General features: G+C 46.1%; 1 protein-coding gene across 3 annotated transcripts in view; it reads left to right on the forward strand.

Annotated features, from left to right (window-relative positions):
• Positions 1–20,341, forward strand: part of EEF2K (eukaryotic elongation factor 2 kinase) — a 66,608-nt gene extending 46,267 nt beyond the window's left edge. For all 3 annotated transcript variants that reach the window (XM_040257680.1, XM_040257689.1, XM_040257685.1), the window contains 7 exons: positions 3,267–3,344; positions 4,173–4,235; positions 5,590–5,724; positions 5,836–6,024; positions 11,584–11,708; positions 15,613–15,791; positions 17,022–20,341. In XM_040257680.1, the coding sequence (XP_040113614.1) occupies positions 3,267–3,344; positions 4,173–4,235; positions 5,590–5,724; positions 5,836–6,024; positions 11,584–11,708; positions 15,613–15,791; positions 17,022–17,131 (879 nt within the window). In that variant the 3' untranslated portion in view covers positions 17,132–20,341. The remainder of the gene's footprint in view (positions 1–3,266; positions 3,345–4,172; positions 4,236–5,589; positions 5,725–5,835; positions 6,025–11,583; positions 11,709–15,612; positions 15,792–17,021) is intronic.
• Positions 20,342–25,275: the final 4,934 nt, after the last annotated feature.

Genomic DNA, 25,275 nt, shown 5'->3' on the forward strand with positions numbered 1-25,275 from the left:
ACTGTATAGTCCATGGGATCGCAAAGAGTCAGACACGACTGAGCGACTTTCACTTTTCTTTCTAGAATCAGGATGAATTTTAGAAATTCAGAGTAGGTTGAAAACGAAAAGGTTCAGAAGATTAGTAAGGTGAAAAGTCTCCCTCCCACCTGTTGCCTCAGCCACTTGCCTGTCCCCAGCTCTGCTTGGGCAGTGCTCTTATTATCCCTGATTTAGTGATGGGGAAACCGGGGCACAGAAAAGTAAGCTCCTTGCTCCTGGTCAATCAGTGATGGAGCTAGCATTCAGACCCAGGCCATCTGGCCTTGAACCCTCTGCATACTGCTGTCCCTCATGTTATTCTCCACCATTTCTCAGATGAGAACACTGTGTTTTGGAGAGGTTGGCTGCCTTGCCCAGGGTCCCAGAGCTGGCAAGTGCAGAGCTGGGGTTTGAGTAAGGCACTCTGTTGCCTGGCTTAGGGGTGGTTACCAAAGATGGGACACATAGCCCAAGGTCTTGCAGAGAGTAGGTGCGAGGAGGGGGCTGCCTGCAGCTTTTGAGTATAGCCTGTGATCTGATTTCAAAAATAGCCTTTCATTCAGCACACTGAACACTTCAGTTTAGCTGTCTGTAAGTTACATCTCAATTTTAAAAATTGAAATAGTTAAAAAAAAATAGAATAGCTATTTGACTCACAGAGAGCAAGGCCTGGGGGAGGGCAGTGGGAAGCCTGGGGTGTGCTTGGAAACCAGAGCAGAGGCCTTTTTAGGGTAACACAGCTCCTTGGGGTAGAGCAGATTCCTGGCCAGACCAGAGGCCAAGGATTCCATTGTGTGTGTCCCATGGCTCCCATCTGTCTAGGAGACTGATCCAAGTTTTACATTCATGGTAGTGATACCAAGCTGCTTTTAAAAATATATTAAGTAAAATAAAATGGTTTATTTAAGGAAAAATGATAAAAGAGAAGTATGAATTCGTGAGAGGAGTTTTATTATTTCAAGGAAGAAGAGAACGGAGTCAGGAGGAGACTCATAAGAAGTCTACATTTTAACAGAAATGTTTCAATTCCTTTTAGAAATAAAAGATCTAAAGTAACTAAGGCCTAGTGTTAAGAGCTGTTGGAACTTAGCAACAGGGGCACAGGAGTTCATTTTAGAATTGTCTATTCTTATAGGTGCATTTGAAATGTCTCTAAGTGGAATAAAGAAGGAAAAAAAAATAAAAGTTTTACCTGAACAGTGATGCAGGTGACATGCAGATATGACCACAACTCAACACTGATAGACAAATGACTGAAGTTTTAGAAATTCTAAATTATACCAGATTCCTTTTTACAACAGAATTCAGATCTAGAAGAATAAAAAATATGCCGAACTGACCTGTGCAGTTTTGGCAGAGGGCTTTCAGTTCAGTTGCTCGGTCGTGTCTGACTCTTTATGAACCCATGAACTGCAGCACGCCAGGCCTCCCTGTCCACCAACTCCCGGAGTCCACCCAAACCCATGTCCATTGAGTCGGTGATGCCATCCAACCATCTCATCCTCTGTCACCTGCTTCTCCTTCTGCCCTCAATCTTTCCCAGCATTAGGGTCTTTTCAGATGAGTCAGCTCTTCACATCAGGTGGCCAAAGTATTGGAGTTTCAGCCTCAACATCAGTCCTTCCAATGAACACCCAGGACTGATCTCCTTTAGGATGAACTGGTTGGATCTCCTTACTGTCCAAGGGACTCTCAAGAGTCTTCTCCAGCACCACAGTTCAAAAGCATCAATTCTTCAGCACTCAGCTTTCTTTATAGTCCAACTCTCACATCCATACATGACCACTGGAAAAACCATATCCTTGACAAGATGGACCTTTGTTGACAAAGTAATGTCTCTGCTTTTTAATATGCTGTCTAGGTTGGTCACAACTTCCCTTCCAAGGAGTAAGCGTCTTTTAATTTCATAGCTGTAATCACCATCTGCAGTGATTTTAGTGAAGTGAAGTCGCTCAGTTGTGCCCGACTCTTTGCCACCCCATGGACAGTAGCCTGCACCAAGCTCCTACATCCATGGGATTTTCTAGGCAAGAGTACTGGAGTGGGTTACTGTTTCCTTCTCCAGCAGTGATTTTGGAGCCCCTGAAAACAAAGTCAGCCACTGTTTTCCACTGTTTCCCCATCTATTTGCCATAAAGTGATGGGACCAGATGCCATGATCTTCGTTTTCTGAATATTGAGCTTTAAGCCAACTTTTTCACTCTCCTCTTTCACTTTCATCAAGAGGCTCTTTAGTTCTTCTTCACTTTCTGCCATAAGGATGGTGTCATCTGCATAGCTGAGGTTATTGATATTTCTCCTGGTGATCTTGATTCCAACTTGTGCTTCCTCCAGCCCAGCGTTTCTCATGATGTACTCTGCATATAAGTTAAATAAGCAGGGTGACAATATACAGCCTTGACGTACTCCTTTTCCTATTTGGAACCAGTCTGTTGTTCCATGTCCAGTTCTAACTGTTGCTCCTGACCTGCATATAGGTTTCTCAAGAGGCAGGTCAGGTTGTCTGATATTCTCATCTCTTTCAGAATTTTCCACAGTTTATTGTGAACCACACAGTCAAAGGCTTTGGCATAGTCAATAAAGCAGAAATAGATGTTTTTCTGGAACTCCCTTGCTTTTTCGACGATCCAGCGGATGTTGGCAATTTGATCTCTGGTTCCTCTGCCTTTTCTAAAACCAGCTTGAACATCTGGAAGTTCACGGTTCACATATTGCTGAAGCCTGGCTTGGAGAATTTTAAGCATTACTTTACTAGCGTGTGAGATGAGTACAATTGTGTGGTAGTTTGAGCATTCTTTGGATTTATCCTTGGATAAATCTTATCCTTTAAACCAGCCTTTGTTTTTCTGCCTGTGAAATAGGTGAGTCACTTAATAATAGCACTTAATATGATCCACACTGTGAGTGTGACACCTCATTTCATCCTCAGAGCCCCTTGATATAGGTGCTATCATGAATTCCCACAGCTCAGGAAACCAAGCTCAAGAGAGGCTGAGCAACTGTCCAGGGTCACAACTGGCAAGTGACAAAGCTTGGATTTGAGCCTAGGCAGTCTGCGTCTCGAGCCCACATTCTTCGCCACTATTTCTTACTGCTCCCTTGTTACCAGCCAACACAAGTAGGAGGAAGAGAATGTTAAGTGAGGAGATGGGGCAAAGGAGAGGGAGCAAATGGATGAGATTCCAGGTATCAACACCAGATATTCAGAGGACCTCTGAGACCATAGGACCATCTTCTCTCCACAGGACTCTGAGAACAGTGGGGACAGTGGATATCCCAGTGAGAAGCGGGGTGACCTGGATGACCCAGAGCCCAGAGAACATGTAAGGAACTCCCAGGAAATAAGAACAGAGTCCCCTGTTGCCTAGTTGTCTAGAAGGATAGAGAACTAGGGGGGAATGTGAGTGGGTCTTAAGACCATAAAGTAAATTAATATATAAATCATTTCAGATAAATGCAGGGCAGAAGATAAAACAGGTAATGGGAACTAGTAAGTTTAGTAAGGGAATAGGCATGGGGGATTAGACACAAGGTTGAAAATGGTGGACACATCGCACGGTGAAGCTGGGACCTCTGGTTGCTAAGCAGAGAGGATGCTGGGCAGTGGGCCAGAATGGTGCTGGTATAGGTGGGCAGGCCCAGCTCAAAGGCACAGGATCCCGGCAGTCCCTCTGAAGGGCTCGGGAGAATGGAGAATGGAGATTGCCCTAAACTGTCTTTCCAGCAGCATTCAGGTGAGGGCAATTTTAGGTAGTATCAGCTGCTTAGGTTTTGCCCAGTGCCAGAATGGAACATGGGCATCAAGGCAGCCTTGCTGGGAGCCTCTGGTCTCAGCTTTGATACTGTGAATATAGACTGGTGATGGGAGCTTTGGCTAAGGGAGGAAGCACTTGGCCCAGTTTTTTCAGTGCCTGCCTACCAGGATCCTGTGCCTTTGAATCCATTCCATCTATGCACAGGTGAGACCAGCGCATCAGTCCCGCCTGTCTCCCAGCATCCTGTCTGCTTGGCAAATGTGCCAGCTTCCTTGGGGGGAAGCCGAGCCAGTTCCTTGAGGAGGGCCCCCTGGGAGGGCTGGGCCAGTTCCCCAGGAAGCAGCTCTTCGAAGGAAGGGCCCCTCTTTGGATCACTCTAATCTCTCTCTCCATCAGGGCCACTCAAACGGTAACCGGAGGTACGAGTCGGATGAAGACAGCCTGGGCAGCTCCGGACGGGTAATGCACACCCAGGAATCCTCGTCATGGCTGCTGCTTATCTTTTCTAGGCTCTCTTTCTGTTTCTCCCCCTTCATGTCGCATCATTTCTGCCTGCCCGGGCAATTCATACATCTCCTAAAAGAAGATTTTGCAAAGGAGCCAATCCCTTTGGCAAATACTTTTCGAGCTCCTGCCCTGGGTGGGGGGCGGAGGGATCTGCAGGGAGGATTAAAGGAGATTAGGATGGCCCGTCCTGGAGGCCACGCCCCTCCGCTCCTTCCAGTGTACATTAATTTATGAACACTTCTTGCAGCCACCCAGTGAGACAGGCTAACCCTATTCATCCCCTTTTGACATATGAGAAAACGAGGGTCTTAAGCAACTCTCCCCAGGTTACCCGGCTAATAGTTCTAAGCAGCAGCTCAGGAGATTATCGTCAGGCAAGTGTGGGAAAGACCAGCTTTGGGAACCCTCTTCTCTAGCTGACTCTGCGCCACACTTTGAACCTCTGGCCCTCCAGCCTTTGCTAAGGCAAGTCTCTTCCGCCTGCAAGGTCCTTCCTCCTCTGTGGTTATATCTCCTCAAAGCCTGTCTGCTCTCCCAGGCTGGACCCTCGTGGCACCTCCCCTAGAAGCCTTCCCTGATAACTGGGGCAGGCTTGACTCTTGCTGCTTCCAGAACACAGATTGTTTATCACGCAGCATTTACTTACCATGCAGTACATGCAATATTTACTTACCACGAGGTACCTGTCAATCAGGTCAAGGCCACAGCATGGTGTGGAGTCAGGGTTGTTCAACCACAGCACCACTGATAACTCTGGGCTAGGTAATTCTTTGTTGTAGGGGCTGCCCTGGGCACTGTATGATATTTAGCACATGCGTGCACACACACTCATGTATGCACATATCAGGCAGCCTGGCTCTGTCCTGTGAGAACTTGGGACAAGGGTGTCTTTAGCTGGGAGACATGGCGTGTTTTCTCAGCCCAACAGCAGAGGCACCCTGGGCTTGTGCAGAGAAAGCACAGTGGATTTGCTGCCGGCTCTGTAGTCAGGCTCTTCTGGAGCCTTGTGTGGGGAGCAGCTCGGGGTCGAACCTCCCCGACCGACTCAGATGGTTAAGTGAGGGGACCCTTCTCCAAACTGCCAGTGTGTGGTGCTAGCCTCTGCGTCCTATTGCTTCAGCTTTGCCTCTGTGCCCGCGAGCTGGCATCATTCAGGAGAGTGGAAATAAGCCCCGTTTGTCCAAGAAAACTTGATACCACATGGGTCCACGCCCCCTAACTTGCCAGGCCGGCTTTCATCGCTGGGAGGGTGCGTCCATCCCCAGCCCCTCACTTCTCTGGCCTATAAGTGCCCGGTCCTCCCCAGGTCTGTGTGGAGAAGTGGAATCTCTTCAACTCCTCCCGCCTCCACCTGCCGAGACCTTCGGCTGTGGCCCTGGAAGTGCAGAGACTCAACGCTCTGGACCTCGAGAAGAAAATCGGGAAGTCCATTTTGGGGAAGGTATGGTGATGCTCTCTCTGCACTAACCCGGAGCTTCCCCAGCTGGCAGGGGGCCCTGGACTGTGGCTGCGACCTGGAGGCAGCCAGGCCCACCCGCCATCTGTATGGCAGGTCCATCTGGCCATGGTGCGCTACCACGAGGCCGGCCGCTTCTGCGAGAAGGATGAGGAGTGGGACCGGGAGTCGGCAGTCTTCCACCTGGAGCATGCAGCCGACCTGGGCGAGCTGGAGGCCATCGTGGGCCTGGGACTCATGTACTCACAGCTGCCCCACCACATCCTGGCAGATGTCTCTCTGAAGGTGAGCGGGTGGGGGCTCAGTCAACCCATCACCCTTCCTTCTCTGGGTTTGTGAGCTTCCCTGGTGGCTCAGCTGATAAAGAATCTGCCTGCAGTGCAGGAGATCCAGGTTCGATCCCCGAGTCAGGAAGATCCACTGGAGAAGGAAATGGCAACCCACTCCAGTATTCTTCCCTGGAGAATCCCATGGACAGAGGAGCTCAAGTCAACCCATCACGCTTCCCTCCCTGGGTTTATGCCCAGGAAATTTACTGAGCATCACTCTGGGGCCGGGCACTTCCAAGTTAGCTGACACCAATAGAATTGGTCTCTGGCCTTGGGGACTGAGTACAGATGACAGACATGTTCCAGGCAGTTACAGCCTGGTGCGACGGGAGAAGCAGAAGATGCTGCTGCAGACAAATGAGGGAAGGGCCTTAGCTGGGGTTTCCTGACTGTCATTCCCTAGTGGCTAGAACAGACCTGGCACAGACTGCACATTCAGCATCATTTGTGGAACGAATGAAAGAAGTGACCCCTAAGGCAGACCTGAAGACCCAGTGGAGTCAGCCAGGCACAGGGCAGCAGGAGCAGAGTGTGCAGAGGGAGCAGCGTGGGTCTAGGTCCTGGGGAGACAGCCAGGGTGGGGTGTGGAGGACGGGAGCCCGTCAGTGTAGCTGGAGCATGGGGTGTGAGGAGGAGGTGAGGAGATGAGCCCGGAGAGGGGGCCCAAACAGGACAGGTGTCATAGGAATCGAGAGGGCGTCTTCTCCCTCTTGGCCCCCCTGCTCTGTGAGCACAGTGGACAGGGCCTGACCAGGCCTAGGGAGTGTGATTCTGTCCTTGGAGAAGGTGAGAGGCCCTCGGTGTACGTGTGCTCCCAGCTATCTGTCCCCGTCCTCTCGGTCTTGTAGGGCAGGCTTGTGGCTGGATGAGGCTGGGTTTGTCATGGGCACAGGGTACCAGGCTCTCTCTGTGGGCCTGGCCATGGCCCAGAGGGTCGTGGGTCTCAAACTGGAAGAGGGTATGGGAAGACAGCCCTGTGGCTAAGATTGGTTTTTAATATAGAAAAGTTTACAGTGAAAAAGCCCCCTCCTACCTTTTCCTCCATCTTCTCATCCTCACATGTAATTCCAAGACGGTATTCATTTCCTAGAACTCTCATAAGGGATAACCACCGACTGGGTGGCCTAAAATAGCAAAAATTCATTCTCTCACGGTTCTAGATGCCAAAGTCCAAAATCAGGTGTCAAGAGACCCATGATTTTCTAGCTTCTGGTGGGGAGAGGCGATCTGGGGTCTTCCTTGGTCTGTGGGCGCATCACTGCAGTCTGTTTCCATCTTCACATGGCCTTTTGTCTGTGTGTCTGTGTGTCTGTGTCTCTTTTCTTAGGAAGACGACAGTCCTGTGGAGTTTAGGGCCCACCCTCCTCCAGTATGACCTCATCTTAACTAATTAAATCTGTCTATTTGGAAAGACCCTGCATGCTGCAGTCCAGAGAGTTGCAAAGAGTTGGTCACAACTAAGCAACTGAGCATGCATGCACAGGGATAACTCAAAGCCTTTTTAAAAGATACATTTATTTATTTATTTGTTTTATTTTCTGGCTGTGGTGGGTCTTCGTTGCTGCACACAGGCTTTCTCTACCTGCGGTGAGCAGGGGCTACTCTTCTTTGGGGTGTGCAGGCTTCTCATTGTGGTGGCTTCTCTTGTTGTGGAGCACAGGCTCTAGGGCGTGCAGGCTGCAGTAGTTACGGCACACGGGCTCAGTACTTGTGGGCTGCAGGCTTAGTTGCTCTGCGGCATGTGGAATCTTCCTTGACCAGAGATCGAACGAGTGTCCCTTCCATTGCAAGGCAGATTCTTAACTACTGGACCACCAGGGAAGCCCCTACACCCATTTTTATTTCCTGTTTTAGATGGTGAAAGAGCAAGTTTGGTTGAGGGGAGGAGGTTTTGACAGGTAGATGAACTGTCCCTCATTCTCTAGTCTCCATGCTCCCTGAGGGCTGGATTGAACATCTCATTTAGCCAGTGGTATGCTGGCAAATGCTTAATGACTGGTTCTTGCAGGTGGGGAGGGAATGTTTGTTCATATATGTATGTAAGCTTATTAGACAGTTAGTGATAAAAGAAAGTGGAGCATACAGTTTACAAACAATAATAAAAATATTCTATTGTGAATTCCATATGGTCAATTTATCCTCACGGAATTCTTTCGCTAATTTTTGTGGTGCTCATATCTGTAGCCTCCCTCTGGTTGTAGTTGATGAAGGAGTAAAGTTGTGACGTGGATACTGGTTGATAATTTCACTTACTTTAGTGAGTAAAATGGAAGTGAAATAAGCAAGTTCAGAGTGGGAGTTTCATTTATTTGCTGCTGGCATGAGCAAGACTCCTTTGCTGAATCAGATGATAGTTTAAATACCGAAGAGACTCCAGTTTCTTGTGCTCATCACAATGTAATGGCTACAGACCCAGCATACTTTTAAATGAATTGCACTATTAATATTTTTGCCATCTCTTGGTGTAAATGCTCCCACTGTGGCCAATGTCCAGGTACTAACATGACATTACTGAGCACAGAGTTGGAAGGAATGCATAGCAGCACACCATTATATAGTGTTTCCACTATGCAGATTCCATAGGCCAGTGGCTGTCAATCAGGCATCTTTGCTTCCTGCTTTTCCATAGAATGCTTAGCAGTTTCAGGAGATACCTTTGGTCATCACAGCTCTGGAAGTTCAGCTGGCTTCTAGTGGACGGAGACCAGGGATGCCACCAAATATCTACAGCACACAGGCCAGTCCTCACACAACAGAATTATCCCGTCTAAAATGTCGTTAGTGCTGAGTTTGGGAAGCCCTGCAGTGGATATTAATAACCTCAAGAGCATAGGTAACAGTAAAGCAGAGTAAAATAATTAGGAAGTGATGAGCTTTGGGTGTTTGTTACCTTTCATTTAACTGTAAGTTAACATAATTTAATTTTTAATAAAGTCTGTGTTTTATGAACCCACTCCAGTACCCTTGCCTGGAAAATCCCATGGACAGAGGAGCCTGGTGGGCTGCAGTCCATAGGGTCGCAAAGAGTCGGACACGACTGAGTGACTTCACTTTCACTTTTCACTTTCATGCATTGGAGAAGGAAATGGCAACCCACTCCAATGTTCTTGCCTGGAGAATCCAAGGGGCGGCGGAGCCTGGTGAGCTGCCTTCTATGGGGTTGCACAGAGTCGGACATGACTGAAGCGACTTAGCAGCAGCAGAAACCCCTGTGTTTTATGACTGGTTTGCTTTCACATCATTTTTCACGAGCTTTTAGAGCCAGCTCCAGTCACTTGTTCTCCCAGCATCTGGCACAGAGAGGACACTTAGAAGTGTCTGAGGCCTAAAGAAAGGATTGCCGAGGCCCAGAATGAGTGGTGAGGGGCCAAGACTGGGGAGACCTTCTCTCTAAGACTCCCTGGTAACTCTTATGATCTCAAGCTATTTACACCAGTCACACCCAAGCCCCTTTGTAAAGGGATGTAGAAGCTATTTCAGTTTTCTTATCTGAAGTCATCTCAAAGGCCTTTCTCTCTACGACCGGCTCTGGCAGCAAGTGCAAGTGCCCTGAAAAGCTGCTGGCCCATCTCCCACTTTCCCCACAGCCCCTGTTGGACCTTTTCATATTATCTCGCTAAGACATTCACTCATCCATGCTAAGTTGCTTCAGTCATGTCCGTCTCTGTGTGACTTTATGTACTGCAGCCTGCCAGGCTCCTCTGTCCATAGGATTCTCCAGGCAAGAATACCGGAGTGGGTTACCATTCCCTCCTCCAGGGGATCTTCCCGACCCAGTGATCGAACCCTCGACTCTTATGTCTACCTGTGGTGGCGGGAGGGTTCTTTACCACTAGCACCACCTGGAAAGCCCGCTCATCCAGCACATACTTTTGAGCGCTCCTACACTCTGGGCAATGTCCTAGGTTATTTTTGACAACAGCCAACCTTTCAGATGGAAAAGAATGTAAATACAGGTCATAATTAACAAATGAAAATATTTCCAACAGAAGTAAAAATAACTGACCTTTATTGAGTACTTCCTGTGCCAAGCATTGTTCTTAAGTGAGAGATGGGATAATATGACAGGGAATGAGTAAGTGGATAGGCCTCCTTTCTTGGATGTTAGTTCCCTGACTGAACATCCTGGCATCACTGACTCTATGGACATGAGTTTGAGCAAGCTCTGGGAGCTGGTGATGGACAGGAAAGCCTGACATGCTGAAGTCCATGGGGACACGACTGAGCAACTGAACTGACTGACTCCCTGATTGAACCTGTCCCACCTGCAGTGAAAGCGCAGAGTATTAACCACCAGACTGCCAGGGAAGTCCCTATGGATAGGCCTCTTGTTATTAAGAGACTGATTCCAGGTGCAAAGGAGGCTGGGAAATGTAGTTTTTAGCTGGTCAGCCATGTGCCAGCAAAAATATGGCAGGGGCTAATGGATATGGAGGACAACTGGTAGTCCCTGCCACACTTCGTGAAGCCTGAAGGTTGAGAAGGGCCTCATAGACTGATACGAGAGCTTTGTATTTGTCTCAAGTCCTAGAGCAGCTTTGATAGCGTAATATGACTGACTTGAGCTTAAAATCTCTCTCTGATAGATCTTGGAGATGCATAATAAAAGCAGATGGGAATATACACTGGTGTAGCCACTGTGAGAAACGGTCAGCTCCTCAAAAGGCTGAGCATAGAGTCACATGTGACCCGGAAGTTCTGCCCCTAGGTTTGTGTATGCATGCTCACTTGCTCAGTTGTGTCCAACTCTTTGCAACCCTCTGGTCTGTAGCCTGCCAGGCTTCTCTGTTTAATGGCATTTTCTAGGCAAGAATACTGGAGTCAGATGCCATTTCCTACCCCAGGGGATCTTCCCGATCTCTGAATCAAACCTGCATCCCTTGTGCCTCCTACATTGGCAGGCAGATTCTTTACTTCTGTGCCACCTGGGCTTCCCCACTCCTTGGTGTGTGTGCTGAGTTGCTCAGTCATGTTTCACTCTTCGCGACCCCATGGACTGTAGCCTACCACGCTCCTCCGTCCATGGGATTTTCCAGGCAAGAGTACTGGAGTGGGTTGCCATTTCCTTCTCCAGAGGATCTTCCCGACCCAGGGATTGAACCCGGGTCTTCTGCATTGTAGGCAGATGCTTTACCGTCTGAGCTACAAGGGTTGTACACTTTAAATGAATGAGTTGTTATATGAATTATATCTCGATAAAATTGCTAAAAAATTTAAAAGAATTGGAAGCCGGGAGCCCCTGTTGGAAGTGGATAGATGATGTGGTCTCTGGCAGAATCACATCAGATAGAGGTGGGAGTGGAGTAAGCTTCCATTTCTCCCTGCCTGATGGGAACCCCCAGAGAGCTCTTTGCAGCAGGATAAGCCCTGTTCTCTTTCTCACAATGTGCAGTTCTACAGCAGCCCCAACCTGAAGCTCTCAATTCAAGAAACAGAGAAAAGACTGACATACGAGATTCTGGCAGCCCCTCACAGCTCACTTTTCTCTCTCCCCCTCTTTGGTTTGTATTACCAGGAGACAGAAGCGAACAAAACCAAAGGATTTGATTACTTACTGAAGGCAGCCGAAGCCGGTGACAGACAGTGCATGATTCTGGTGGCGCGAGCCTTTGACACTGGCCAGAACCTCAGCCCTGACAGGTACTGTGGCCGTGGCTCAGGTGCAGCTGGTGGGAACCTGGGGTGCAGGTGGGAGCCTCCCCTCTGGAATCAGAACAGACCCGGGTTCCAGGTGTGCCTCCCCCGAGTACCAGCCCTGTGACCCTGGGCAAGTAGGTCTACCTCCCTGACCTCAGTTTCTTCATCGTGTCAAACCAGAATACCCATAGAACCTGCACCCTAGGGCGGTAGTGTGTGGTTGTGTCAGGGTTAAATGAGATGATGCCTGTAATTTCACTGGCACCTAAAGAGAGAGAGAAATGGCATCTTAGCCATTTTATGTAAAGATTTGTCTGAGAAAGAGTCTGAAGGGATATGTAGCATCAGGTCCAGAGCCAGTAGTCTCTAGATGATGGGATTAGGGGTGATTTTAATTGACTCCTCCTATTTTTGTTTTTACTGTTTTCACTTCTAAGAGGGAGTGGAGGGAAGGAAATGAGCTCCAAGGGAGTTCAGTCCTGGTGTGAGTTTTCCAGAGTGATTTGGGCTTCCCTGGTGGCTCAGATGGTAAAGAATCTGCCTGCAATGCAGGAGACCCAGGTTCGGTCCCTGGGTCAGGAAAATCCCCTGGAGAAGGGAATGGCTACCCACTCCAGTATCCTTGCCTGGAGAATTCCATGGACAGAGAAGCCTGGCAGACTGCAGTCCATGGGGTCGCAAAGAGTCAGACAAGACTGGGCAACTAACACTTTCACTCTTTTTTTTTTTTCTCACTTTTTTGAAATCTCTGACAGCTACAACCCTACAGGTGTTAACAGCTTTTCCCTTATGCTTCTGGCAGAGATGCCAGGATTGGATTCTCTGGTGGCAAGAGAGGAGAGTGGCAGCTTCATCTTGGGTCTTCGGCTTGGCTGGTGGGAGGTCCCAGAAGTCCAGAAGCAGAGAAAGGTTGAAGGAATTCAACTCTTTAGTGGGACCTGTTGCTCACTGGCTCCCAGTGGATCTCAGCTTCCCCATTTCTTCTCAGGCACCTGTGGCTTTCTGGAAGGGACAGTGTCCAAACCTCCAGGATTGGGGCAGCGTGGCACTTGCCTCCTATGTGGGTCTTGTTTTCATCTCCCTCATTGAGTTTAGAAGCAAAGTCAAGACTGTGGCTCTGTCATGTCAAGCTCTCAGGGTCTAAAATGTCTGAATTACATATCCTGCAAACGTGTGTCAGCTACCTGCTGCGTAACTGTAATACTCCTTATATTTGGGTGCACTTTCATATCTGTGATTTTATTTCACTGAGAACTAGAATTGGGTTTCCTGCATCTCTTCAGTGCCAGTGCTTAGCACAGGGCCTGGCTCAGTAGTTGTTTGAATGAAAGAATCAACACATCTCTTTGACACAGACTGGGCAGCATTTAGGGGCTTATTTTATGGGTGTGTGGTTCTAAGAAGTGAAGGGCCTTGTCTGCAGTTAAGTAGCCAGTAAGTAGCAGGGCCAAAACTTAGGTCTTCTTGTCTCTTCTCCAGTGGACTGTACATTAGCCTGCTTCTTCGGGGCTCAGAGTCACTGGCATGGAGGGGAGGTTAACAAAACAAACATGAAATGATTTTGTCCAGAATCAAATGCCAACATCTGTGATGCCCACTGAGACTTCCCTGTAGCTCAGATGGTCAGGAATCTGCCTGCAATGCAAGAGACCAGGGTTCAGTTCCTGGGTCTGGAATATCCTCTGGAGAAGGGCATGGCAACCCACTCTAGTATTCTTGCCTGGAGAATCCCCAGGGAAAGAGGAACCCTTCAGGGCTACAGTCCATAGGGTCACAAAGAGTTGGACACAACTGAGGACTAAGCACAGCACATAGATATATTTTGGCCTTGTGGAATGTGGGATCTTAGTTCCCCAATCAGGGATTGAACCCATGCCCTTTGCAGTGGAAGCATAAAGTCCTACCCATTGAACCATCAGGGAATTCCCTGTAAAAAAAAAAAAAATTTTTTAAGGCTATTAGCTCTTTGGTAAATGAGTTGACTTAAAACCTTTTTTCAGAGATGGCTTCCATAGATTTGGGGCAGCAGCGAGAACGGGTGCCACACAGTGCCCACTGACTATAGGGTCTGGGGACTTGCTGGTTTTTAATATCTGTGTAGTTAAATCAATCAAGATTTTCTTCCGTAACATCTTCCAAAGTCATTCTCTTACTCTTCTTCCTTGTTCCAAGCAATCCCAGCCTCTTCCATTCAGGGAGCGTAAATGAGAGTCAGCTATTTGCATTTTAGGGGTTTTGACCCCCTTAGAAGTTACTATCTCATAGCAGAAGGAAAAGTCATTGGAAATTTCAAGGCAGGATGGACATACTAACCACTGGGTGTGGAGTTGGGTGGGGGCGTGGGGAGAGAGTAGGCCCTTTCCCTTCTTTTACATTTAATGTGTTGGGAGCAGTTCTGCCTTGCCTTTCAAGACCAGAGAGGGCCAAAGCTGAAAGAACTGAGATCAACTAGTTTAGTGGTTTCCAATCCACTGTTCAAACCCCAGTCTTCTGGATGTGCCACAAATAATTTTCAAATAACTTCCTTTCTTTATAAAATAAAATGGAGTCAAGATTATCTCCTGATACCATCCCAGCCAGCCACTTCAGCAGACATTATAGAGTCTGTGCTATTTGCCAGGCCCTGGGAATGCAGCAGTGAATAAAACAGATATGGTCCCTGCCTTCCTGGAGCTTATATTCTACCTGAAAACATAATAAACAAGTGAATAAGTAAACAGGAGAATTACAGTTTGAGGTAATGGTAAGAAATCGAGTATTTGGGGCCAGCGTCTCTGAAGAAGCTCAGCTGGGTTGGAGAGATGAGGAGCCAGGTATGGGAAGAGTTAAAGGAAGGATGTTCTAAGCAAAGGGAGCGGCAGGTACAAAAGCCAAAGGGCGGACAGGAGCTGGCACGTTCGGGAAGGGAAAAGTGACCCAGCGATTCTGGCATGGCTAACAGGAGCTAAGACTGGAGGGTGAAGCCGGGTCCGTGTATATGTGTATATATATACAGCTGTAGCTCCAGGAATTTCATGGGGTATATAGACCTTATCTGTGTCTCTTTGCTCTTTCCTGATGTCCTATAGTTACTCACGTGTTTGGCAATATGCATTAGTACACCCCAAGGAGAAGAGCCTACTGCCCTGTTTACTCTTTATTTTGTTTTGCTCAGATTGGGTTCAAACTTGTGTCTGCCCTTGGGGGTTAGGCCACTGTGCGGCTGTACTGTAGGAGAAATAATTGAGGGTGAAGGGCAGAGTCAGATGGGGGAAGTCAGCTGTTCTGGAATAAGCCCTCCATTTTCTGGAGGAAAGCCAGAGCTGGCCAACAGAGGCAGAGAAAGAGCTGAATGACTGCTGTCAGAAGGTTCTGGGGGCTTTGGTGAAGGGTACCCCACCCACATCTTCTCCTGCATGAGTTATAGGGCAAATTGGTTGGGATACCACCCACTGCTAATGCAAACCCATAGGGTAGTTTTTTTGTTTTGGGGGGGTTTTTTGGGGGGTTTTTTGGCCACCCTGTGCAGCTTGTGGGATCTTAGTTCCCCAATCAGGGACTGAACCTAGGCCATGGCAGTGAAAGCACCAAGTCCTAACTGGGACTGCCAGGGAATTCCTGCAGGGTGATTTTATGCAGACTAGAAAAATGTTCCCCTTCCTCAAGATGCTCGACTTCCATCTGTTGGAAACTTATTGTACTATACCACTTTTGTTAGGGAAAACTACTTGACTGCTGTTGTAATAAATATACAGATCTACAGTGTGAATGACAGCCCTTAGATGTGGTGGCGTTGGATACTATGGGTCCTGAAGCATAGGTGGTGGCGGCACTGTGATACCTGACTTGCCTCTCCTGCTGATGGGCCTCCTCCTTCCTGCCCTGTTGCCATGGTAACGTCCTCTTTTCCTCTGTATCTCCTGGCAAGGTCCCAGAGCTGGCCAGAGGCTCTCCACTGGTACAACACTGCCCTGGAGACAACTGACTGTGATGAGGGTGGCGAGTATGATGGGATGCAAGACGAACCCCGGTACATGCTGCTGGCCAGGGAGGCGGAGATGCTGTTCACAGGTGGCTGCGGGCTGGAGAAGGACCCACAGAGATCAGGTAGGGCCTGGCAGACCTGCCCCTGGGGTGGGACAGGGCTGGATACTGAAAGAGACATAATTCCTCTCTCACTGGGAATCACAACAAGATGCAAGACTGAGTCTCTTCTTTCCATTCTGGTTGGGAGAAAGATTCATACTGGTCCTGTATTGTGCAAGGCTGGATACCCATATGATGCTTAGAAAGGGTTTCTTTATGAAGTTGGTATGCAGATGAACCTTTTTGATAGTCACATGTTAGAAGTTTGGGAGGTTTGTTTGCAATGCAAAAGTTGAGCTGACATTTTCATAAAATTCACCATTTTAAAGTGTATAGTTCTGTGGTTTTTAGTATGTTCACAGTGTTAAGCCATCATCACCACTACCTAATTCCAGAACATTTCCATCATGCCAGAAAGAAACCTGGTACCTATTAGCAGTGACTCCCTACTTCCCCTTCCTGCTGTCCCTGGCGACCACTAACCTAAAGTATTGATTTACTTGTTCTGGTCATTTCATATAACTGGGATCACAGTATGTGGCCTTTTGTGTCTTCCTTCTTTCAGGGTTCGTTCATGTTGTAGCATGCGTCAGTACTTCATCCCTTGTTATTGCTGAATAATATTCCATTTTGTAGATACTACATTTTGTCCATTCACTCATCAGTTAATGCACATTACATATATTAAATAACATGATAGACATACTGAACTCCTGGTTTCGCAGGTATAGGGATGAGGCTAGGTTTAAAAGTTTTTTTTAAAGTAGTATAACAAAATCAAGCAACTAATACTGTAATTCTATAATCTTTTATTTGAAACTTCTAAATCCAAAAGCACTGAAAACCAAGTGTTTTTATATGTTCTCCACAAATTCATTTGATGGCCAAACCCATCTAGATACTTTATCCCTTCCACTTTCATATAGCCCCAGTTTGTCCAATAGAAGTCCTCAGCCTGATTCTCAGTGACTCAGTTGGAATCACACCAATCACTGTGCTTACTGGGTGGCTCTCTCTAGGTGGCTGTGCCTAAGTCCCGACCAATCCCTGTGGCCTGGTGAAGAACAGGGAAGGTACTTTGATTGACCCGGCTTGGATCACGTGCACACTGAGAGCCCCACCCAAGTTATGTGCAGGGATAGGCCAGAAGGAGTAACCTCAGTGTGATCTTCCTGGAGAGGGGTCGGGGATACCGGGCAGCAAAAACAACAGGCTCTTCACCTCTCTGTGCTCTCCTTTGCTTTCTTTCAGGTGACTTGTACACCCAGGCAGCCGAGGCAGCGATGGAAGCCATGAAGGGCCGGCTGGCCAACCAGTACTACGAGAAAGCGGAGGAGGCCTGGGCCCAGATGGAAGAATAACTTGCTGGAAAAAGCCACTGCCAGCCAGCCCCAAGTTACAGGGCTAGGAGAGGGGGAAAGAGAAAGATTTCTATTTAGGGTTGTTTGGGGGCTGGAGCGGGCAGATGTTTTTAGTAAATCAACTTTTGTATGTTGTTTTTTAACTCTTGAAAATGTCTTTGCTACCAGTGGAGACACTGCAGCTGTCCCCTAGGGCACTGGGGATTGAAAAAGCAGCCTAATGAACCAATGTATCTTTCTGAGGTTCTTTTTCTGTGTTTTGTTGTGGTTATTGTTGTTGTTGTTTGTCATGAGATGTAAGAAAATGTATCTTTTCTGCCCGGGATGGAAAATATTAAAGCTTTGCTCGTCAAGCCTTTTCAGGCTGGGCTGAAATCTCAGGCCCACAGAGCCTGTGTTTCCTGAGTCAGGATGAGGTAGGAAAGAGCAGAGCTGTGTGTTAACTTTCCATGAGGTGTGTATTGTCATGTCTTAGAGCAAAGCCGTCTTTCTGAGAGCATTTGGAAGAATGTGTGTGGCATTTTTTGGTGTGTGTGAGACTGTACATCTCCCAGGCCCCCTCCTGCCATGGGGGAGGGCCCACACACTGTCCTCTTGTCTTTTAATTTCCTTCCTGAAATGCAACTGATTTTGTGGAATACAGCCAAATTACATTCTGAAGTGTGTTTTCCACAATGGGCTTTACAAAACAGGTTTGATTTCTATATGCACACTTTTACTACCTCTTAATTCCTGCCTCAGCTCTTGTGGAAGTGGGTGCACCTCAAAGCTTTTACGTGTAAGGGCTGCGGCTTGGAAGGTTGAAGCCTTTCCTCCAAGCAGACATGTACTCTGCATCTCAGTGGCAGCATCCACAATATGACTGAAGTACCCCTTGTACAGTGTTCCTCTGTATTTTCTTAGCATCTGACGTTCTTACGAAGAATCTACTCCCAACCCCCATCCTCGGCATTTTCTGCTCGAAGCTTGGCTGATTTTCCTGTCATTTGCAGTAGGATGCTTTCAGCAGCAGTCCCTTGAGATTTGTTTAAGCTGTTGGAGAATGAGAGGGCAAGAACTATAAACACTCATTAATTCCAGTGGTTTCCCCAGGGCCAGGCTATGGCTATCTGTATTTAATGAGTGTTCTCTTTAGAAGGATTGCAGATTTAACGTCAGTGTGATTTCAACTGATGTTTCAAATAGCAAAGAAAACAGACTGCTTTGATCAACTCCAAGTGCTAAAGCAACATCTCTTTGTTTAAAAATCAAAACATAAAAAAAAAAAAAACAGAGCGAAACGTACAAACTAGTTCATTAAGACAGGTCCTTCAGCATGTTAGTGTTAAGTACTGTGGAGTCATGACCCTCTCCATGTATTTGGTTCCAAAGTTAAGAGTGTGCCCTACAGGAAAAATCAAGCAGAGTCAAAATTACCCTTGAAAAGCCCTTTGGATCACCTATAAATGACGGGTACCCCTGTTTTTGTATTTGGACTCACCATAACCAGTTTCCTCCAAAAGCTGGAACTAATTACCCTTTTGCCGTTTGCACAAATCAAGTAGTTGGCTTGCCTTAAGTTGTTTGTGTGTTTTAAACCAGTGCATATAGTTAATTTGCATTTGTTAAATGTAAGCTAGAAGCAACTTTATTTTGACTTTTCAAAGTTATCAAACCTCATTAACTGATGCTTTTGTTGTTGCTGTTGTTAGTTCCACCAGTCTCCTCGCTCTCTGAGATTTTATTATGCAAATCACTAATGTTCCCTGACCACCTGTCTCATTTCTTAGTTACATGTCAGTGCTTTTCTGTAACACAGGGATTGGCAACTTTTTTCTAAAGGGCCAGATAGTAAATATTTTAGGCTTTGTGGGCCTTATGGTCTCTGTTGCAACTACGCAGCCTTGCCGTTGTAGTGCAGAAACATTGGTGAATGATACCTAAAGGAATGAGTGCAGCTGGTGTTCCGATAAAACTTTATGGACAAAAACAGCCTGCCTGGGCTATAGTTTGCCAGTCCCTGCTCTAATCCTGACTAAGTTACTATATTAAACCCTGAAGCTGAGCTTCACCTCAGTTTTTCTTCCGTCTCTAATGCTTAAAAACACAGTGCCTTGGCACCAAGTAAGCACTTAGTAAATTCATAAGAAATGGAGTGTTTGTGGCTCTGGTTCCTCCAGCCTGTCTGGAATGGCTTGGTCACCTGTGCAGTCCCACCCATCCATATGGCTTCAATGTCAGCAGGTGGTCCCCTTCTCCTGTAGGAGACTGGAGTGGCCTGGAAGTACTACAGCTAATCAAATGCTTCTTTAAGGACTAGTGAGAGCGAAGTGATCTGCAAGACACAAATTCTTCTGAACCAACAGAACTTACTCCACCTTCAAAAGATAGTTCTGTGCCTTCTAAAATTGGCTAGGGCATCTTCTTTTTCCACAAATGCTGGGCATCCAAAAAGCAAAAAAAAACCTCAGGACATTCCAGCCCAACTGGGAAGACATCAGAAACTATCTTCAAGTACAAGAAGCAGGTGGAGGTCCAGGAGATTAGGAGAGTCAAGGATATAATCACTATCTTCAATCACAGATGGAAAATCCAAGGTTCTGAAAGGTAGACTCTTTCCAAATATCCTGCTGGGTAGAGGCTAAGCTGAAGCCAGGATCTGAGAGCTACTCTTAGTTAGAGGATCCTGGGAATAAAATTTAAAATTAAACTGGAATGAACTGGAGTGTAATGTCTCTCAGTTTTGCTATAGGTTTAAAAAGAAAAAAAAAGCAGGCTTTATGGATGGCAGTAGGAAAAAAAAAAAATCCCTAAGCCCCAGTGCAGCTGGATGTGCTTATTCCCTCCTCACCTGAGGCCCTGTGGGAATTTATCATCAAATGCAACCTCGATGAATCAAGCCAGGTAACTTCCTGCTGTTGCTATTTTAATGACTTCCTTTCCTTTCAACCCAGCACATTTGTCTGCAGTACTAGACATGTTTTACAAATCAACAAAATGTTTACACAAGTATGTGCAGCTTGGGGCAGGGGGAAGGAGACAAAATATGCATATTCTCTGCAATTGTGCCTGTTACTCATTTTTTCTAATCTCTGAGGTAACCATTTAACCTAGACAAGGCGGACACTGGGTGGGACCCAGAGAAGTGGCTTGTATTATAGATCTATTTTTGCATATGTATTAAGTTCAATTTTGCTGTTCCAAATAAAGTGATTTCTTTCTGGTCTCAAATTCAAGTGTCTTCTGGTAACAGGTGAGTGAAGGAGCTGAGTGGAGACAGTGGATTGGAGGCCTTAGTCCCACCTGAAAGAAGCAGCTCAGATTCAGCTCCGGATGGTTGTCTCCATGGGGATTGTGGGCTCAATGTTGGCCCGTTTTCCAGGTTTTCAAGTTGCTGATAATTGGATTTTTAAATGCAAGTTTTCTCAATTTTTAATACTTCTAATAAATTCTTACCAAAAACCTTCCAGATTTGGCACATATGTTTTCCATTTGCTTAATATAAAGGATGTACCCCTCTCTTCTTTTTATTTTTCTGACTTAGAAAACAATAATTTTTACCAATAGAGTTGTCATCAGTTTCAAAGAAAATGCATGTGATAGATGTTTTGTGATCTAAAACTTGAAAAAAAAATGTTGCTTATTTGCATGATCATTTGGTTTCAAGCTAATTGCTTTTTAAGAAATTCAATGAGAATTTCTTTAAAAATTTTAAGAATATTAAGAAATTTGAACATTAGCATAACTCTACATGGTATATTGAGCACACATGTTTTGGTCCATTTGGTCTTAAGTCCCAACTAAAATGACAGGAAAGAAATTTTCTTAATGGCGTAAGCCCATGAGGATGAAGAGGAGATGTCAACAAACAAAATACTGGATGCTGGAAGGGAGATGGACTGTGAATTTGCAGACCCAAGAAAGCTGGATCCTAGGTCAGCTGTAGAGAAATCTGAGAACTACATTTTCATCACTGAAGACACCCCTAAAACGATAAGCAATAGGCACCAGGAGCCTCTGGAAGGTGGGAGGGAAATGGTGCTAAAAATGTAGGTTCAGTTGAAAGACTTAAAGCATCAGAACTCTAGACCCTCTCATCTCCCCTATGTGGCCAGTCAGCTGCTCCTTCATCACCCTGCAGAAGCCTAGGACACCAGCTAGAGTAGAGAGTGAGGCTGAACTGCTAGGTGGCACTTTGAGGGGGCTCCAAGGAGCTCCAGTCCTTTGTGTCTCAGCACAGAAAGAATTCAGTGAGAGGCAAAGTGATAGAAAGTGACATTAAAATAGGATGCCTGTGAGGCTGATAAGCAGGCAGGCAAGAGAGTGCCACCCTGAGAACTTAGTGGGCTACAGTTTATAATCAAAAGAAAAAGCGGGGAAGGGAAAAAGTCCACCTTCTTCCTCATTCTTCCATCATCAGCCCCTCCCAGGTTGGGCAGAGGAGTTTTCTTATCCCTACGAGGTCAAGCTGGGACTATCATTCAGTTCAGTTCAGTTCAGTTCAGTTCAGTCGCTCAGTCATGTCCAACTTTGCGACCCCATGAATCGCAGCACACCAGGCCTCCCTGTCCATCACCAACTCCCGGAGTTCACTCAGACTCACTATCATAGCATTATGGAAAAGTTATTTCAGTTCTTAGCACAATGAGGGTCTTTACTTTGAAATGTCACCTTTCCATAAATTATTGGCTTTTTTAAAAAAAAAGATTTATTTCTTTTTAACTATGCTGGGTTTTTGTTGCTTCACACGGGCTTTCTCTAGTTGTAATGAGCAGGAGCTACTCTTCTTTGTGGTACGCCGGCTTCTCATTGTCCTGACTTCTTTTGTTGCAGAGCATAGGTACGCAGCCTTCAGTAGTTGGGGCATATGGGCTCGGCTTATGGGCTCTAGACCGTTGGCTCAGTAGTTGTGGTGTTTGGGCTTGGTTGCTCCATGGCATATGGTATCTTCCCTGACCAGGGATCAAACCTGTGTACCCTGCACTGGCAGGCACTCTCAACCACTAGACCACGAGGGAAGGCCCAAACATTTTTTATGTGTGTAGAGAGCATGTCCGAGCTCCAGTGGGCAGGATGTTGGTCCCATGCACCCATTGTTTCATTGTTTTGGGGCGTGTCTCATACTTCTGCATGATTCTGTTGCTAAGCAAGCCTGCTTGGTTTTGTGGTTAAGCACACCTTTCTTGAGTAATCATCAACTTACAGGGGTCTCCCCATACTTTTTCTTTACGTACAATTTTCTAGTGGGATTAACTATTTAATTACCTACTTTGTCCATTTACTCTGGCCCTATCAACGCTGCTGTCCTGAAAGGAGGGTTGTGGAAGTTTCTGTATTGTTGTAGAGTGTCCATCAGCCTTCTTTGCCCCTGTGCTCCCAGGCACACTGCCAGCTGACCCTGTCCCTCCTCTTGGAGGGCAGACAACTGGAAAAATTTCCTGTAAATCTTAGCAGCCTAAGATAAAAGACTTAAAGTACTTCCCTCTAACAAAACAGGCTGGCCAGAGCACCTCACAAAAAAAGTCTCACTCATCAAGTCCCACCCACAACCAGACAGACAGAAATTCCCAGACAACATATTAGAACCCCATTCTTAAACTTGAACAGCCACCCAAAGATCCATATATACAGAAGGTATTTCATACAACAAACAGAACCAACAGAAAACAGCATCTCTGAGGAAACAATATGCCTAGAGAAGAAAACTTTAATAAAAAACTATCAATATCCTTAGATAAAATGTTGCATCCATGCAAAAAGAACAAGATGGGATTCTAAGAACTCACACAGTAAAAGAGTTCTTGTAAACTGAATATAACGTACAGAAATGAATAACTTAATAGAAGGTCTGGAAAATGAAGTAGAGGAAATTTCCCAGGAAGTGAAACAAAAGAATAAAAATGCTGAAGAATAGGAGAGGAAATTCTAGAAGCCAGAGGAACAGGCATGCTGGGCTGCACAACTATTCCTCAGTGAAACAGTTATAATTGTTAACCATTTTTGCTTTGTGGATAAATCAGCTGAGAACAGCCTGAGATTATGTATGTGTAACCTTTTAAGGATTTCTCCTTGGCTTTTTAAAATCTGGGGACAAGATTCTAGGATCCTAGTTTCATAGCTAAAAATTTCATATAGCTTTTAATAGAAATTAAGCATACGTGTAGATATAAATATCATTTTTACTGAATTATGTTCAGCATGTAGATTAAAATGTAAAGAAGTTTAACTCGGTCCTACCAATATGCAAATCATTTAGAAGTGAGAAATTGCTTTCACTGTAATACAATGAAGTTTCCAAAAAGATTTGGTTTCTCTTCTATCTTGACATGTTACTGGAAAGAACTGACTCCATGTTGGATTTGTTTCTTTTACTTTAACCTTTGCTTCCCATTGCTTTTGTTCACTAAAAGGATGCTGTTTTTATGAAATAGCCTGCCTCTGGGACCCCTGCTCCTCTGCCTGAATATTGAACCAAAGTGCCTCTGTTCAGGACACTGTCCATCTGTGGATGGCTACAAGAAGGAAGAAATGAACACATTTCCTCCCCAAGGCTTGCTATTCCAGGAGATATTTGCAAGATTAATGGCCTTTTACTTTTCTTCCTCACCTCCCCCATCTCTGTTCTATAAAATCACCTGGCATCCAGACCCCAACAAGATGGTTATTTTGAGACAATAGTTTGCCATCTTCTCAGTCTGCTGGCTTCCTGAATAAAGTTGTGTTCCTTGCCTCAACACCTCATCTCCAACTCATTGGCGAGCTTGGACTCAGCAACAGACATACTTGTTAATATTTAAGATCACCAAAAAAAGAAAGTATCACTGAAAGGAACTCAAAAGTCTGGTTATGACCGGGTGTGTCTCTCCCCGCCACGCTTTTATGAGTCATCTGAGGAATCCATCTCTTTTTCTCCCTATATACTTGTCTTTCTTTCTGACTTCATCACAATTTTAGTTTTCTCAGTTATAAATGAAATTAATTCTAAAGAGTAATACTAGTAGTATCTATTGGGAAAAATAAATGTAGTCTTAATTAAAATAAAACAAAATATAGGAGTTCCCTGGCAATCCAGTGTTTAAGACTCTGAGCTTCTAAAGCAGGGGACAGAGGTTTGATCCCTGGTCAGGGAATTAAGCTCCCACGTGGCCTGGCTTAAAAAAAAAAAAAAAAAAAAGAAGATATTTTAGGAGCCCAAGTTAGAGCAGAGACAGTAGAGAGGAATCTTTCTGGGCTACACCATGTAGCATCAGTTTGTTAGGTAGGTAGAATAGGGAAAAGGAGTCCAAAATGGCGGTGGCTACAGACAAGGAAGGGAAAAGCCTGTGAAAATGAAACAAAAGAAGGTCCGAGGACCGAGGACCGGAGTGAGGACCTCAGGTAAAACAAACAACACTCCAGGCTGGCCCAATTTACATAGGACAGGCCCAGGGAGAGATAAACATATAAATAGAGGAGCCAGAGCCAGCTCTCTCGCGCTCTCCTGCGCGTACCCTCATGCCTCAAAGTTGGATTTCCCTGCTATCTTCTAAATAAAATAGAGCTGTAACACTGAGGTGTAACACTGATTTGTCTAAGCGCTATAACACGGTCCATTCGAGACCTGAGAGCTATAACATGGTCTATCCAAGACCTGAGAGCTGTGACTCACCGAACGGGGCTTTAATGTCCGTCACTCCAAATCTTTGTTGTGATGAGACAAAGAATCGAGGAACATACACTCGCGTGACAAGTTCAGTTCAGGTCAGTGGCTCAGTCGTGTCTGACCTCTGCACTGCAGCACGCCAGGCCTCCCTGTCCATCACCAACTCCTGGAGTTTACTCAAACTCATGTCCATTGAGTTGGTGATGCCAGCCAACCATCTCATCCTCTGTCATCCCCTTCTCCTCCTGCCTTCAGTCTTTCCCAGCATCAAGGTCTTTTCTAATGAGTCAGTTCTTCACACCAGATGGCCAAAGTATTGGACTTCAGCTTCAGCATCAGTCTTTCCAAAGAATATTCAGGACTGATTTCCTTTAGGATTGACTGGTTTGATCTCCTTGCAGTCCAAGGGACTCTCAAGAGTCTTCTCCAGCACCACAGTTCAGCCACACAGCCTGTGGGCTCTTAGTTCCCGGACCAGAGAGCAAACCCTTGCCTCTGCAGTGGAAGTGCAGAGTCTTAACCA

This window comes from Oryx dammah, unplaced genomic scaffold (genome assembly GCF_014754425.2).
Source record: "Oryx dammah isolate SB20612 unplaced genomic scaffold, SCBI_Odam_1.1 HiC_scaffold_2, whole genome shotgun sequence".
Taxonomy (NCBI): Eukaryota; Metazoa; Chordata; class Mammalia; order Artiodactyla; family Bovidae; genus Oryx; species Oryx dammah.